Below are 15,269 nucleotides of genomic sequence, written 5' to 3'. Positions count from 1 at the left end.
CCGAAAAATATACTCATGACTCTTGGACATCCCTTGAAAGAACTTAGGAGGTTTATGATTCAAGTCATGGAAGATAAATGTTTTGATCTCAAAAGTTCCCTAAGATTTTGTATACCAGGCAACCACAAATATTTTATAATCTCAGTCCTTAAATAGAAAGGCTATATTGTTCTATTTCTAAAAACGTTCATCGCTTAATAAAAAATATATCCTGAGATATGCAAGCAATAGAATTCTGAAAACTGGTTGCCAGTGGTGGGTTTTGTCCTGTTTTGTCTTAGAATCTTTAGATTAGTTTGGTTCCTTTGATTGAGGGTATAAATGTTAAATGTGTGTACACCAATTTTTATAGTTTTTTTTCCCTATTGAGTGGCTGTGTTTAGTTTGTGTTACCTGCTGTGTACATATAGCTGTTCAATAATATGTACATAAGGTATGTAGGTGTTGCTAACGGTAGATATAGAAGAAACCTTATGGTGTCAAGATAATTAAGATTGTTAAATGATACTTGTAATGAAAGAGTACCAGGAAAAGTAACCAGATTTTGGCTGGGGTTGCTGTGTGTCTCCAGGAAGAAGAGGAGGGTTCAGAAGAAGATAGCAACACCAAGCCAGACTTCACGGTCACTCTGAAAACCGAGTTCAGCGCTCATTGTTTTCTCGACCAATTTGAAGATGGCGCGGATGGGTTTATTTCCCCGATGGATGATAAAATGCCATCAAAGTGCAGCCAGGACTCCGGGCTTTCAAACCTGCATGCTGCTTCAATGTATGTCGTTTTGGTGGTGGCGGTGGTAAAATATTTGGGTGAAGATAACTTTCCTAAATATTATTTTAGTCTTTATACTTACATTGGCCAACAAAACACAAGTGACTCACCTGGGGTGCGACTGTGTGACTAAAACAGTGACTTTTTATTTTTTAATTTCGGGCTCCGTTTTTGTATATGCTTTATCCTGTGTTATTTGAGGGAGCATCTGAGCTCTTGCTTATACAACCAGGCAGTCTCTACAAATGGCATTGTGTAGCTCTGTCCTCCACAGCTCATCATGCAGCACTCACTGAGCACAGATGTCATCTCTTTCTCTCAAAACAAACTATGACAAAGCACCTGGGATTTACAGGCCCAAAGAATTTACCAGTAGCAGGAGCCAGAGCTGTTGTCATTGTTTCAGGGCATAGAAATCATGCATTTCCACTGACCCTCAGCTCCCTCAACAGTTTTTGCACATATGTGCTTCCCCCAGTGTCCACAACCCCCACCGAGTTGCACATTCATTGCATTTATGACAATTCAGATTTAACTCGATTTTCTTTCCTTTTCCCCCCGCCCCCCTACCCCCCTCTCTTAGGCCAGAACTCTTGGAACACCTTCAGGAAATGAGAGAAGAAAAGAAGAGGATTCGAAAGAAACTTCGTGAATTTGAGGACAATTTCTTCAGACAAAATGGAAGGTAGTGCATGTGTTCCCCTCCCCCGTCCTCTGCACACGCGTCCTTTTCCTTTCCTGGCAGGGCTGTGGGATGCCTCCCAGGCGGGGGCCCTCTGCATCCGTCTCCCTGTAGCCCAGTCCCGGGGTCTGTGCCCAGGGCCCCTTTCGAGGTCGACTGGGAGGCGATGAGGTTCGCATGGTCCTTAAGGGTGCTTCTTGGGGGGTGTCCAACACCCATGCAGACTGACCCAGCATTTATAAAACAAACCTGTCACATCACATCGTAATCTAAGACGAGCAGCTTGGAGCTACGTTTCCAGTCGACAGCACTGGCTTGTTTTTGTGTTTTGTCTGAAGAAACTAGAAGGAGAAATAGGGAACTGAGGACTTTAAATCTTGCTGGTTTTAAAGCACATTTTTAAAATAACATTTGGATGAAAAATATACAGGAAGCAGTACACCCGCCTGACTGACAGGGTACTTTTCTCCAGCGAGTTTAAGGCCAATGGAGTCCTTAGGTAACTGTGCTGAGCATCGTCTTCCCTTTGCAAGTGACTGCACACAGCATGTCTGGCTCGGGCCACAGCGGGAGGCAGGGGCAGAGCAGGGAATGGATTTGTGTCTCTTGCACTGGAGTTAAGTTTTATCATTTGGAATTGATTTTATTTTCATCCAATTATCTGAACAGTGTAGATAGAGTTTCTCATTAAGTCAGCCCCCTTTCGTGCTTCCCAAAGGTGTTGGGAAATGAAAGGACCATAAAAATGAACTTTGGCATGTAGAATGTGTTGTTTTCCGGTTTATTTCAGTCACTGCATACACTTATGTTTAGGGTCTCTGATTTGGATTTGTCCTCTAATGACTTTCTTGAGATTTATAAATTTTATACCTAAATATTTGCTTTCTCCCTCCGTGTGTTGCAGGGTATTTAGAAAATATAGGTGAGCAGATAAAAGAAATCACCTCCGAAGTAATACTAATACCCAAAGACAAGCTAGGATTAACGTTCTGATGTGTTTCTTTCCAGTCTTCTTTCTAGGCACATTTTTGGTTTGTCTGTTTCCTTTTTTTCCCATATAATTATAGTCACATTATGTGCAGGTATCCTATACATGAGGCACTAACTATATATAATTGTATAAACTTCACAAGTAGTCAAAGTATAATTGATGGGAACTCACAATCATCGTAGAAGGTTAGAACTCTAGGGGACTTCCGACATCGTAAAATCTGGTTCTTCATTTTGTGTCTGAGGAGATCAGAGCCCCTCGGAGGGCCCGGCCGGGGCTCTGCCCACCACCCTGTTCCTTCACTACCCTGTGCCAGGAAGCCATCTAGAATCATTTCCCTGAACAAGGCAGGCCAGCAATAAATACATTTATTTTTCGTTCATTGAACAACGTAAAAATAAGGTCCACGCTATTGCCTTTCCCATGTTCTTTAATAAAAAGAAAAGGAAGCCTGGTGTTTGAACGTCTGACGTGTGCATTTCAAGGTGAAATGAGAAGCGGACGGCACCGCCCGGTGATGGGAGCCGTGGCTTTGCAGCGGGACTGGCTTCTCGGCCTGCGCTCAGCCCGTGTGCAGTGTGGGTGACAGGCCCGCAGCTTCCGTCCTGAGGGTTATGTTACACCCCGGAGACAGAGCCACTCAGCACAGGGCCTGACCTATGTAAACACGCTCTCCATGGATACTGTGCATGTGAGAGAGTGCATGTAGAATTACTCGTGGACGGTAAGGGCTTATTAGTAGTATATGACTCAGTTGTTGAATTCTAAGACTAATACTATAATCATTAGTTAAAAAACATCAGTTAAAAAACACATAAATTATGGATGTACCAATTGCTAACTAGAAATGTAACGGTTTATTAGATGAAATATGTAAACGTGAGAAAGCATTAAGTAGAAATAAAGGATTTCAGTGTAGGGAGACTCTTAATGTGAGTGCATACATACCAGCAGCAGAAAGAGGACATTTCTCCGTTTCTTAGTCCTTCGTGTCATCCTACAAAATGCCAGATCCTTGTCCTTCACTGCGTGTCTAAGCCCAGCTCCAGGCTTGCCCCCCAGGGGCGCTTGGCCACACTGATGCTACGGGTTGATAAACTGCATGTTTCCGCTGATGATGTGCCTGCTGAACAGCATCATCCAGGAGACGGCCAGTGATCCTCAGCCCCTGTCATTTGTTTCCGTTAGAAATGTCCAGAAGGAGGACCGCACTCCTATGGCTGAAGAGTACAGCGAATACAAGCACATCAAGGCGAAACTAAGGCTCTTGGAGGTGCTCATCAGCAAGAGGGACGCTGATTCCAAGTCCATGTGAGGGGCAGCCCCGCTGGAGCAGCTGCCTCCCCGGCCAAGAGCAGCGCTGCAGACACCGGGAGGCAGCCTCAGAGCTGGACCTGCAAAGCCTGGAGCCCTTCCGCCTCCAGGCCTTGGGAGCGGCTCGTTTCCATCGCCTGCCTTAGAAGCCACCTGCTGGGAGGAGGCCGCGCTGGTCCTGACTTGGGAATCCTGTAAGGGAAAGTCAGGGTCCCTGCGTTCATGGCGCTCGGACACTCGCGGGAGCCTTTGTAACGCTAGCGGTGATGAATCACTACATGGAGGCACCTCATCCACAGAGAATGTGCACTCTGCTCCCATGGATAGCAGAATGCAATCTAGCTGGGATGAAACCCAGCTCAGGCCTTCCTGGAGCAAACTTGCTGGGCAGCTCCCTGTGCTCTCTGGACCCCGTAAATGGGGCCGTGCGCTGGAGCCCTCTTTGCTGCCCCGGCCAATCCTGTGGCCTGTCCACAGAGCGGCGCCTGCCCCACGCTGTGAATTGTTTCTCGTCAGCTCTCAGGGCGGTGGAAGCTGCGTCTGCCCAGAGAGGCAGCAGACATCCCTGCCCGTGTGCTTCGAGGCGTCCTCCGCTGCCCCGGAACCGTGGTCCCTGCGGGCCTGGGTCACCGCAGAGGACAGAGGGAGGATAGCAGGAGCTACGCTGACGCCGATTTTTAAATCCGGTAACAGGGTGCCGAGCCTAGAGAGGCCTTTCCTGAACGTTGACTGCACTCACCAGTCTTGGGATCTGAGCATCAGAGATGAAGCGAGGCCAGCATGTTGTGTGGGGCTCCCGTGTGGGGCTCGGCTTCCATCAGCCACATGGAAAGGGCCTCGTTTCATTCTTAGCGAAGCGCATGAGGATCGTGAGAGAGCGAGAGCGAGAGCACCCGTGTTCTCAGCCACCTGAGTACTTACCAATTTTTTTTTTTAAGTAAACCTGCACTAAAATCCCCTCCCTCAGGGGTAAATGTAGCCCTTGGATCGCAGCCCAGGGCAGAATCTAAATCACACTATTTCAAGATCATGTATAAAGAGAACAAATCATGATGTGTAGCCGATTACGTTATAATTTTTTTTCAAAGACTGTGTCACAAAACTGTCTATATTAGACATTATGGAGGGACCAGGGAATTTCAGACACCAAATCATTCATCTCCACAGTGTGCTGACATCACCTCGTGATTTGTTGTTACTTTTTACGCTTTTCTGTCCGCACCAGGGAAAGTGGGTTCTGATTCGGTCCGCCCTGTGCGCTGCGAGGCGGGGCAGGGTCCGCACACAGCCGCAGCCGCTGGTTGCCGGGAGGGGGCGCTCCGGCCGCTCTGCCTTTTGAAGACAATGTTGCAGGTTGGACAGGACCACGGGACCCCCACCTCTGTGTTGTGCCATTTTGTGTGTGTGTTTTTAAAAAGAAGAAAATATAAAACTCTATTGACCATTTGTCAGTTTCAGAAAACGGGTTCTTGAGAAACTGGTCAGATGGGATTTACAGCAGCCTTTCCCCTCGCTAAAGTGAGGGGGCAGCTCTGTCGACTGAAAGCCGTTCGAGCTGCGAGTGGGTGAGAACGAACGCCCCTAAGTTTGCTCCGAAGTGTGTTTCTGTAGGAGCGTGAGCAATGTGTCCGCAGCGCCCTGGTCTCATCCACACACTTAAAGACGGTACCGAACCTTGTAAATGTAAAGGCAAATGAAAATATAGTTTGGTATTCTCTGCTCTACTGTTTACATTGCAGATGGCTATAATTTCAAGGAGTTATATTATAAATAAAATGACGCACTTTAGGATGTTTTCTATTTTTGAAATCAGAAAATGAATCATTCACATGACCAAAAATTGTATTTTTAAAAGAAATACATGCCTCGTCTGCCCCTTGTAAATAATTGTTCTCTTAAATAAGCTACGATGTAAATCACATCATGACCAGCTGAGTGTTAAAGCACATCTGTTTAAAAGTATTGTTTTGAAAATACTAACGTGCAAAGGAATTTATAAAGAGGAAAAGTTATATAAATGAGAAGTTTGTAAATGTTTCGAAATCTATTGTTTCTGCCAAAGGTAAGTTATGTAAAAGATTTATTCAGGAAACCCCATTCAAATTTGTACGATTCAATAAAAGACACCACCAAGTTACAGTAAAATAAATTGTGTAGGGAATGTCGTGTTTTCCTTTGAAAATTCTAATCGTCTATATCCTTTGTGGAATGGCACCCAGAATTAAGTGGGGGAGACCTATTTACACTAGATCCTATATGAAGACCCGTTCGTAGGTTCCGACTGCCAGTAATGCTGAGGCGAAAATTGTTTCCACAGCAACCAGTTCTGCAGCCCAGGGTCTCAAGGCCCTGGAGGCAGCACCTTAATTGGCTTCACTCCGGGCTATGTTTTTCCTTTGCTCTCTTGGGAATGTGTGTGCGTACTGCTACGTGCCCACAAAACAAACGTCAAGGGCTACTTATTCACAGTGAGTAAAGGTGAAGCATGAATAAACTTGATTGTGCGGTTGTAAGAATCAGAGATAGAAGAGGCTTGTAATTTCCACAAGCATTTGCTTTTATTGGGCTTAGTCTGGAGCAAACACTGAAATAGATGTTTACGGGAAGTGCGGTATCATGACTGCGTTTCATCTTGGAACGTTGAGTTCAGATTGCACTTGTCAGTCATGTATGTGCAGGGTTTAGTCTGAAGGGCCTGCTTAGGCGTTTTCGAGACAGCCGACGTCTTCCTGAGCTGGTAGAAGAAAGCCGGCCGGTCTGTGATCTCCGATTCAGGGGAAATGTCCATGAAATCAAATCAGATTAGATTTCTTCCCTTCAGTTAGCAGGTGGCACGCAGGGTCAGTGTGGCCTGGGCAGGGACCAGCGGCGTCCCGGCTCTCTGTAACCTGGGTGTGGTTTTTGCTTTGCCTCATTTTGCGGTCCAGTGCAGAGCGCCTGTGGCAGGTGCGTCTGCAATATTAAGGTTTTTTATCAGAATCAAAGGGTGGCCCCGGTGCCAATTACTTTGGTTCTTTCTGGGGCTGCCTAGTTCTCAGTAGACAGAATTGGGCCCAATAGCTAGAACTGATCACAGATTTACAAGGAAAATCCAATTTTAAAATTTGTTGCTTAATTTTTTAGTGCTTCTTAATCTGATAACGAAGATGCCATTTTTCGTAAGGGTTACTCCTTCCTACGTTTGATGCTATATGAATACCTGAGTGCCGTAAACTCGGAACTGCTCTGTGAGAAGGTTGTAGTCTAAATTCCCTTTGCCTCCAATAGGGGTCTCGCTGACACTCTGCCTCCTGGGTCCTCCCCATCCCCGCTCCCTTCTCCGCAGGTGGGAGTGGTGGCTTCCGCACCAGGATCGACAGGCACTTCCTTCCTGTTCTTTTCCAGGATCCGTTTGGCTAAGTCAGCAGGGAGGGGCAGAGCTGTACTAACATGTTGAGGCAGTGTTTCCTCTGAAGCCCAGGTATTTCCCAAAACCCAGAACATGCTTCCCTTCCCCGGCCTTGTTCCCCCACTTGCCCCTCACATGTACTGCAGAGTGTATTTTGTCAAGTTGTGCGTCCTGGCCCTTCTTCACGGCTGGCCGCGCCGCCCGCTCCGAACGGGAGTGCTGTCCCTGCCTGCCCCGTGTCACCCGGCACTTTGCCGAGCGGAGACAGCCCTGCGGACACCCGCGTTCTTCCCCTGGTCCTGCACAGCAGGTGTGTGTGGGCAGACCGCGACCGCGTAGGCTTTCACAGACGGGGATGAAAGTGAACTCTGTACACCCACAACTTCGTGTTGCCATGAAGCCGCAGTTAGGTCTCCAGAGAATCTCATTTTGCCTGGAATCCGGCCAGTCGCGGTCATGTGCGCGGCTCGGGCACCGTTTTGGCAGACCCAGTTCTCCCTCTGAAAGCGCCTCCCCAGTCACGAAAATCTCCAGGAGCCGATACAATGTTCGTAATGAAATGGGCCCGGAACAATGTAAGCAGAAAGCATTAGAAATTGGAACTGTCCTTTTTAAAAAACGTAAGCTGGATGAAAACGTTAGGTACGCTTTTGTACACGACTGTGTTTTGTATGAACTGAAATAAAATATTTTGAACTGTGCACATTCTGACATTTTTGACAGCCTCGGGGACATGGTGCACGGCCTGCCTGTGGGGTCTGGCCTGTCCCTTTGGGGAGGAGTCGAGCTGCTCCCGTGAGCTCCTCAGAAACTCCCGAGGAGTCTTAGTTGTTCTGTCTCCTGCGAGGGCACCAAACAGTGAGGCCGACTGGGTACAGGCTGGGCATGCCTGTAGCCGTAGGGAGGGAAATGGGTGTATGCCATCTGCTCAGCTGCCTTTAAAAGAATTCATGGGCCCTGGCCGGTTTGGCTCAGTGGATAGAGTGTCAGCCTGAGACCGAAGGGTCCCCAGTTTGGTTCCGGTCAAGGGCATATGCCTGGGTTGTGGGCTCAATTCCCAGTCGGGGACGTGCAGGAGGCAGCAGATCGATGATTTTCTCTCATCATTGATGTTTCTCTCTCTCCCTCTCTCTCTGAAATCAATAAAAATATATTTGGAAAAAAATTTCATGGAAGGGGCTGAAGAGGTGCAGAAACAGAGGCAGTGGGGGGGAAGTGTAAGTACATTTGCACAGTCTATTGTTTGTTTTTCAAATCCTTATTATTGAAAGTATTGTATGCGTCCCCCTCCTTTCCCCATTGACCCCCTTGTAGCTCACCCCCCACCCCAGGCCTTCAGCACCCTGTCGCCTGTGTCCATGGTTATACACATATGCAAGCAAGTGCTTTGTGCATAGTCTGTTTTACCATCAGGGGCGAATCATGAGCCACTTGCTGCTCTGGGGCTGTGAGGCCACCAGACCACTCGCTCGGAGAAAAGGCACATTTCAGCTGTGAGGCGAGAGCACGTCATTCACCCTTCGCGTCACCTGCCACAGGCCGGCTCCCTCGCGAGGGCCTTGAGCAGCCGAAGCTCCGGGCCCGCCTTACCACTGAGGCCTGCAGGTGTTCCTTAAACTGCACACGTTGCATATGCTGTATCTGACAAAATAAGTGTTATATGTTTTGAAAGGGTTGGACTGAGGACCTTGTTCTAACTGCCACCAGGATTCACACTGATACCTGACCGGAGTCCAGAGACTCGGGTGCTCATGATGGCTCAACTTAAGGCCGTCCTGCCAAATCTGAGAAATTTCACTCTTGAAAATACTGGGTCCAAAGTAATGAAATGTAGGCAGAAGTGGCAGCCACCATTTCACGACCCTCCGTCTTCATAGGTCATCATTGATACTGCTCCTGTGGGCCCGCACAGGCTCCCACAGCCCAGGACAAAGCCGGGGATCCCCCGAAGCCCCCAGCACATGCTTTGCCGCTAATCCTAATAGTCTGTGACTGGACTCCCTGAGTGGGAGATTCAGAGTGGGGACCTGCGCATGCGGGGGAAGAGGCAGTGCCTTTCATTACTTTCAAGGGGCTCATGATAACCACTTCTAATGGATGCTGAATCTTGTCAGACAAAATATATCAGTTATCCCTACGCGGGGTCAGCTTAACAAGGCTATATATGCATAGTAGAATTTCATATTCAGCAAAAGCCAGAAGCCAAATCCCCAATGCATTTTTAGAATCCTGGCTGGCAGGCCGAGAAATGGGGTTTGGCGGGAGCCAGGGTTGTTGACAGCTTGGTTCTCACGTTTCCTTGCCAGCAACAAGGCTGATACCCCGGGGTGGCACCATGGTGTGCGGCACCTGCCATGGGCCACGCAGCCCAAAGTGAAACCCTCAGTGAAGCCCCCAGAACTGAGTCTCTGACAACTCAGCCCTCTGTGTCTCAGTGGGGCCCATGTGTCTCATTCCATCTGACTATGCATTTTGAAAATCAAAATATTTTGTTTACATTTTCATTTAATTTCTCAAAAGCCATTCAACAGCACTGCGTGCTCCCTGGTAAGACATTCTGATAGTTTGGTAATTGCCACTTTTTTTAAAAAAAATTTAAATTACTAGACAAGATTAGACAAAGGGAGGGAGGGAAGGGAGAGAGGGAAGGATATATTCCTCTCTGGTAGCAAATAGCAGTGAATGGCTAGGGGCCTTATGGTGCAGTGGCCCTTGGGGCTGGGCAGCTCACAGGCTTCCAGGACCTCACTCCCAGTAGACAGTGCAGACTGAATCCTGGGTATTTGTGGGAATGAGCTTCTCCAACCAATTCACAATCCTAAATTACCAGAAGCCCACACAGCACCAACAGAGGCCAAATACTGGTGATGCGTAAGGTCCAGGCTGCTCTCAGATGACTGAGTTCTACTACCTTCGTACCTTACTTCCTCTCTCTTAACTCTCCATTTATCTGAAAAATGGAAGCAATCATAGTACCTACCTTCTGGGGTTATTACTTGGATGAACATAAAGTGAGCACAGAATAAATCAATAAATGATGGTAGTCAGTTCGCATCAGCTTCCAGACAAAGATTCTTTCTATACCCAAGTCCAACAAGACATGTGGAACGACTGCAGGAAAGGAAGTTTCCCTCACCATCACCTTTCAGTTCTTTGTGTAAGTCAGAATGCACCTCCAACAGTTTAAGTAAAGGGTGTCCCAAAATTCACGCAAGAAGTAATTTTGATAGAAAACACAGGTTTATAATTAAAAATTGTAAATTTTTTATTGATTCATAAAGCATACAGTATAGGGTTATGTATGGAATAGGAAACTGGATTATCATGTCGCAATAGTGAGCACCATTAACTGCTATTGCCTGAGCAACTGCATTTTCGAAGAAGAATGGTCCGATGATGCCTCCAGCCCAAAATCCATACCAAACAGTGACACGTTGTGGATGCATTTGTTACTCAACAATCACTCGTGGATTTTCTGAACCCCAAATGTGACAATTTTGTCGATTAACCAAGCCATCAAGATGAAAATGAGCCTCATCGCTGAAGATGATTTTGTTCGAAAAATCAGCATCCGCTTGTTGTTGTTCCATAATCCATCCAACGAACTCTATTCGCTGTGCGTGGTCAGTAGGCTTCAGTTCTTGAGTCGATAGAACTTTGGAAGCATGAAGATGCAAATCTTGTGTGAGAATATGCTGTAGAGAGCTTCTCGAAATGTCCAATTCTTGACCACGGTGCCGAATTGATGTCCCTGGACTATCAGCAACACTCTCACGAACTGCTTCAATGTTTTGTGTTGAAGGACGGCCAGAGTGTTTAAGATCACTAATTGATCCAGTCTCCCTAAATTTTTTAATTAATCTCTTCACAGCTGATGAAGTTAAATCCCTATTCCGACCATATTTTGCAAACTGTGGCTGCCAAACCTTCATTATTTTAAACTATTGCTCAACAATGAAAACGCGTTGTTCTTTCCTGTAGTGCTCCATTTCTAATAACCCTGAACTGTCAGCTGTCACGCTATCTTTTTTGTCGTTGGCAACACTTTCCGGCACAAATGGCGTAGAATTCAAATCTTGTGTGAATTTTGGGACGCCCTTTACAAATTAGTGCTAACAGGGTAAGCAAAGTTTTATGAGAACACTGACCCATTCTCTCCAGGGAGTCGGGGGTGGGTAATGAAATTGTGACTATTAATATTCATCGTTGCATCAAAACCTGTGTGTAGCTTTCTCAGAAAGACCTCTGCTTACTGTGTTCCTTCCCTCACAGAGCAGGGCCAACTCCCTTAAGTCAGCTTCTCCCCAAAAACATCGTGGGAGGTCCAGATCTGCTCGCACATGTAACAAGAATGAGCTGTTGCCCTAACCGGTTTGGCTCAGTGGATAGAGCGTCAGCCTGCGGACTCAAGGGTCCCAGGTTTGATTCCAGTCAAGGGCATGTACCTTGGTTGCGGGCACATCCTCAGTAGGGAGTGTGTAGGAGGCAGCTGATCAATGTTTCTCTCTCATCGATGTTAGTAACTCTCTATCCCTCTCCCTTCCTCTCTATAAAAAAATCAATAAAATATATTTTTTAGAAAAAGAAAAAGAATGAGCTATCAGCACCCGCAGCTGAGGCCCTGTGGGAATGCCTGACTTCTGGGGAGTGAGGGAACAGAAAAACCTTTGAACTGATTTCTGGGTCACTTGGTGTCCTGAAATGTCTGTCTCGGTATATTTTTAAGCAACTGAAAACAAGGCTTACCCTAGGGAGGGGAGTTGCTCTGGTTTTGCAAAGCTCCTAATTAGCATGCAAAATCACATCAAGTCTGTGGGCAAGGCAGAGACTGAGAGAGTACCTGGGGTCCTTCGTCAGCTCCCCTGACCATGGTTGGGGGTGGGGTGGCAGGGACTGAAGGTATCACTGCTTAGGCCAGCAACTGGGCAAGCTTCAGGTTCAAATGACTTTAGTCTCCTTGAATGAGGCCCTGCCCACTTCCTTGGAAATTCCGAAATTCCAGGTCTCCTCTCCCGTCTGCCAGTGACTTGAACTTGAGAGTCCTTGAGCCTGCTGCACAAACATCTGAGCTGTGCGGGTGCCCAGGCACGAAAGGTCAGGAAACCCGTTTTTAACAACAAGAAGCCTTTGGCAATGTCAAACTGTCCTGCTGGGACCATGAGCCAGTACCTAGTTGGCACTTGCTGTTGACCTTTGCCCGCAAGAGCTCTGGCCTCTGATGACCCCGTGGGGAATGGGGTTATTGCCGGAGCTGTCATTTGGCTTTCTTTTCCTTCTAATCCTAAAGAAAAGGTGGCCGTGAAAGGCTAGTCTGTTAGTGTTCGCCTCCATCTGAGTAGTGTGTATGTGTTTTAATTCTTACATTTCTCAGGAAGCTCAACACCAGTGGGATCTGAATCAATAACTAGCATAGAGTGCATCCAGCTCCCCTGGGATTAGGCCCTGGAAAATCAGCTTCCGAGGACCATGTGATCGTGCACAGCCGTGCATCCAGCCACACTTGAACGAAAAAAAAAAAAAAGGTGACATCTGAACTAATTTTCTCTGCACTAGTTACCCAGGCCTCAGGAGGACACATTCCATTACGTACGGAAGGAAGTATGGCACCAAAGCCTGGGTTAGCTCGTCTGGGGGACAGGCTGTTATTCATGCAGGTCCAAAGAGTCTGCCCACAATGGGATGGACACCTCCTCCAGTCCCTATTCAGTTGCATATCCTGGTCTCACTGCACAGGCACATGGCAGCCCAGATGGAAACACCAGCCCACACCTGACTCAGGTGCGGGCACACACCCCTACCGACATTTGAGCCAGCCTGGGTTAGCATCCCAAAGCAGAGGCTTGTAGTCCCAGACCAACATTTGCCACGCCTTTCACAAGGCTCTGCCCTCAAGACGTTAACTAACCCCTCTTTACCAAAGACCTGGTCGCTTCTATGTCACTTCCATCTGGAGAACTCCTCCACCTAATCCAGGGAGAATTTCCATCTTTCCTGAAGACACGCGGGCCTGCTCTCTCCCTCCTTATGACAAGCTCCTCCTCGGCTTTGTGGGACCCTGCGCCCGGAGAGAAGGCTGCACGGGGAGCAGCCAGTGGCTCCTTTCAACACTCCACAAAGACATCGCTTAAAAATGAAGACAGTCCCAAAGTGGAACTCGTAACTCAAGCAGCCTGGGCTACTAACACAGTTAAGATACCAAAGGTAACATAGGTATCATCTTTTTAGATATTTTAGAGACGTAACAACTGGTTTAAAATCTGATTGGTTCCATATTAAGGGCCCCCTTACCGCCCCTCCAAAAAAATTGAAGACAACCAACACTTGCATTTCTTTTTAAGAGGAAATGATACAATTCTGAAGATTAGCATATATTTTATTTACTTTATTTTTCTATATTTGACCTATATTCCACCTTCACCTCTATCATTTGGTTCACTATGATTTAACTATTTTTTCCAGTTTTATTGTGATATGATTGACATATCACATTGTGTAAATGTAAGACATACACGTTGATTTGATACATTTATACATTATAAAACAATTATCATGATAGCATTAGCTAACACCTCTATCATGTCACATAATTATTTCTCTTTTTTTTGTAGTTAGAAAATTTAAGATCTACTCTCAGCAACTTTTAAGTATATAATACAACGTTGTTAACTATAAATACCATGTTCATTAGCTCCCCATCATTTTATTCATCTTATAATTAAAAGTTTACAATCTTTGACCAAAAAAATTCTTCCCATTTCCTGCACCCCCCAGTCCCTGGTAAACACTATCAGGGTTTTGGTAGGGTTTGCGGTGAATCTGTAAATGGCTTTGGATAGTATGGGCAGTTTAACATTAACTCTTCCTACCCATGAACATGGCATATCTTTCAATTTCTTTATGCCTTCAGGTTTTATCCATCAAAATCTTGTAGTTTTCAGTGCACAGATCTCTCACCTCGGTTAAATTTATTCCTATTTCATGCTATTATGAATAGGATTCATTTCTTTTTCACATATTTTATTGTTATTGTACAGAAACACAACTGATTTCTGTATGTTGATTTTGTATCCTATAACTTTACTGCATTAATTCTAACTTTTAGTGGAGTCATTAAGATTTTTTTATATATAAGATCATAACATCTGCAAACAAAGACAATTTTATTTCCTTTCTGATTTTATTTCCTTTTCAATTTCTAATTGCTCTGGCTAGGACTTCCAGTGCTATGTTGAATTGGAAGGGTGAGAGTGGGCACCAGTGACCTGTTCCTGATCTTAGAGAAAAAGCTCTCATCATTTCACTGTTAAGTATGATGTTAGCTGTGGGCTTATCAAATATGGCCTTTACTATGTTCAGGTATGTTCCTTCTATTCCCAATTTGTTGACAGCTTTTATCATAAAAGTGTATTTTGTCAAATGCTTATTCTGCATCTATTGAGATGATATGACTTTATCTTCATTCTATTAATGTGATGCATCATTTTGATTGATTTGCGTTTGTTAAATTAGTCTTTCATCCCATGAATAAATCCCACTTAATCATGGTATATGATCCTTTTAACATTTGGATTTTTGGTTTGCTAGTAATTTATTAAACATTTTTGCATCTATATTCATCGGGGATTTTGCTCTCTCTTCTTTTCTTGTATTGTCCTTACCTGGCTTTGATATCAGGGTGATGCTGGCCTTGTAAAATAAGTCTGGGAGTATTCTTTCCTCTTTTTTTAAAAAAATAATTAATAGTTGAGTGCTTGCTTTGGCAGCACATACACTAAAATTGGAATGATATAGAGAAGATTACATAGCCCTGCACAAGGGTGACATGCAAATTCATGAAGCATTCCTTTAAAAAGAGAGAAAAAAGAATCTATATAATAAAGGCCTAAGTGACCATTACTGGGGAACAACCAGAATGACTGGTTGCTATGATGCACACTGACCACCAGGAGGCAGATGCTCAACGCAGGAGCTTCCCCCTCGTGGTCAGTGCACTCCCACAGGGGGAGCGGCTACTCAGCCAGAAGCCCAGCTCATGGCTGGCGAGCGCAGTGGTGGTGGTGGAAGCCTCCCTCACCTGCCTCTGCAGAAGCACTAGGAGCAGTGAGCTGAGCAGTAAGAAGCAGCGA

General features: G+C 45.9%; 1 protein-coding gene and 1 pseudogene across 3 annotated transcripts in view; both read left to right on the top strand.

Moving 5' to 3' along the window:
* Window positions 1-7,844, top strand: part of FAM13A (family with sequence similarity 13 member A) — a 276,291-nt gene extending 268,447 nt beyond the window's left edge. For all 3 annotated transcript variants that reach the window (XM_036339586.1, XM_036339576.1, XM_036339596.1), the window contains 3 exons: window positions 572-768; window positions 1,352-1,453; window positions 3,630-7,844. In XM_036339586.1, coding sequence (XP_036195479.1) covers window positions 572-768; window positions 1,352-1,453; window positions 3,630-3,756 — 426 coding nt within the window. In that variant the 3' untranslated portion in view covers window positions 3,757-7,844. The remainder of the gene's footprint in view (window positions 1-571; window positions 769-1,351; window positions 1,454-3,629) is intronic.
* Window positions 7,845-14,890: 7,046 nt separating this feature from the next.
* Window positions 14,891-14,991, top strand: LOC118661431 (annotated as a pseudogene).
* The last annotated feature ends 278 nt before the right edge of the window (window positions 14,992-15,269 follow it).

Source organism: Myotis myotis, unplaced genomic scaffold (assembly GCF_014108235.1).
Source record: "Myotis myotis isolate mMyoMyo1 unplaced genomic scaffold, mMyoMyo1.p scaffold_m19_p_1, whole genome shotgun sequence".
Classification (NCBI taxonomy): domain Eukaryota; kingdom Metazoa; phylum Chordata; class Mammalia; order Chiroptera; family Vespertilionidae; genus Myotis; species Myotis myotis.
This window is presented reverse-complemented; position numbering and strand designations above follow the sequence as displayed.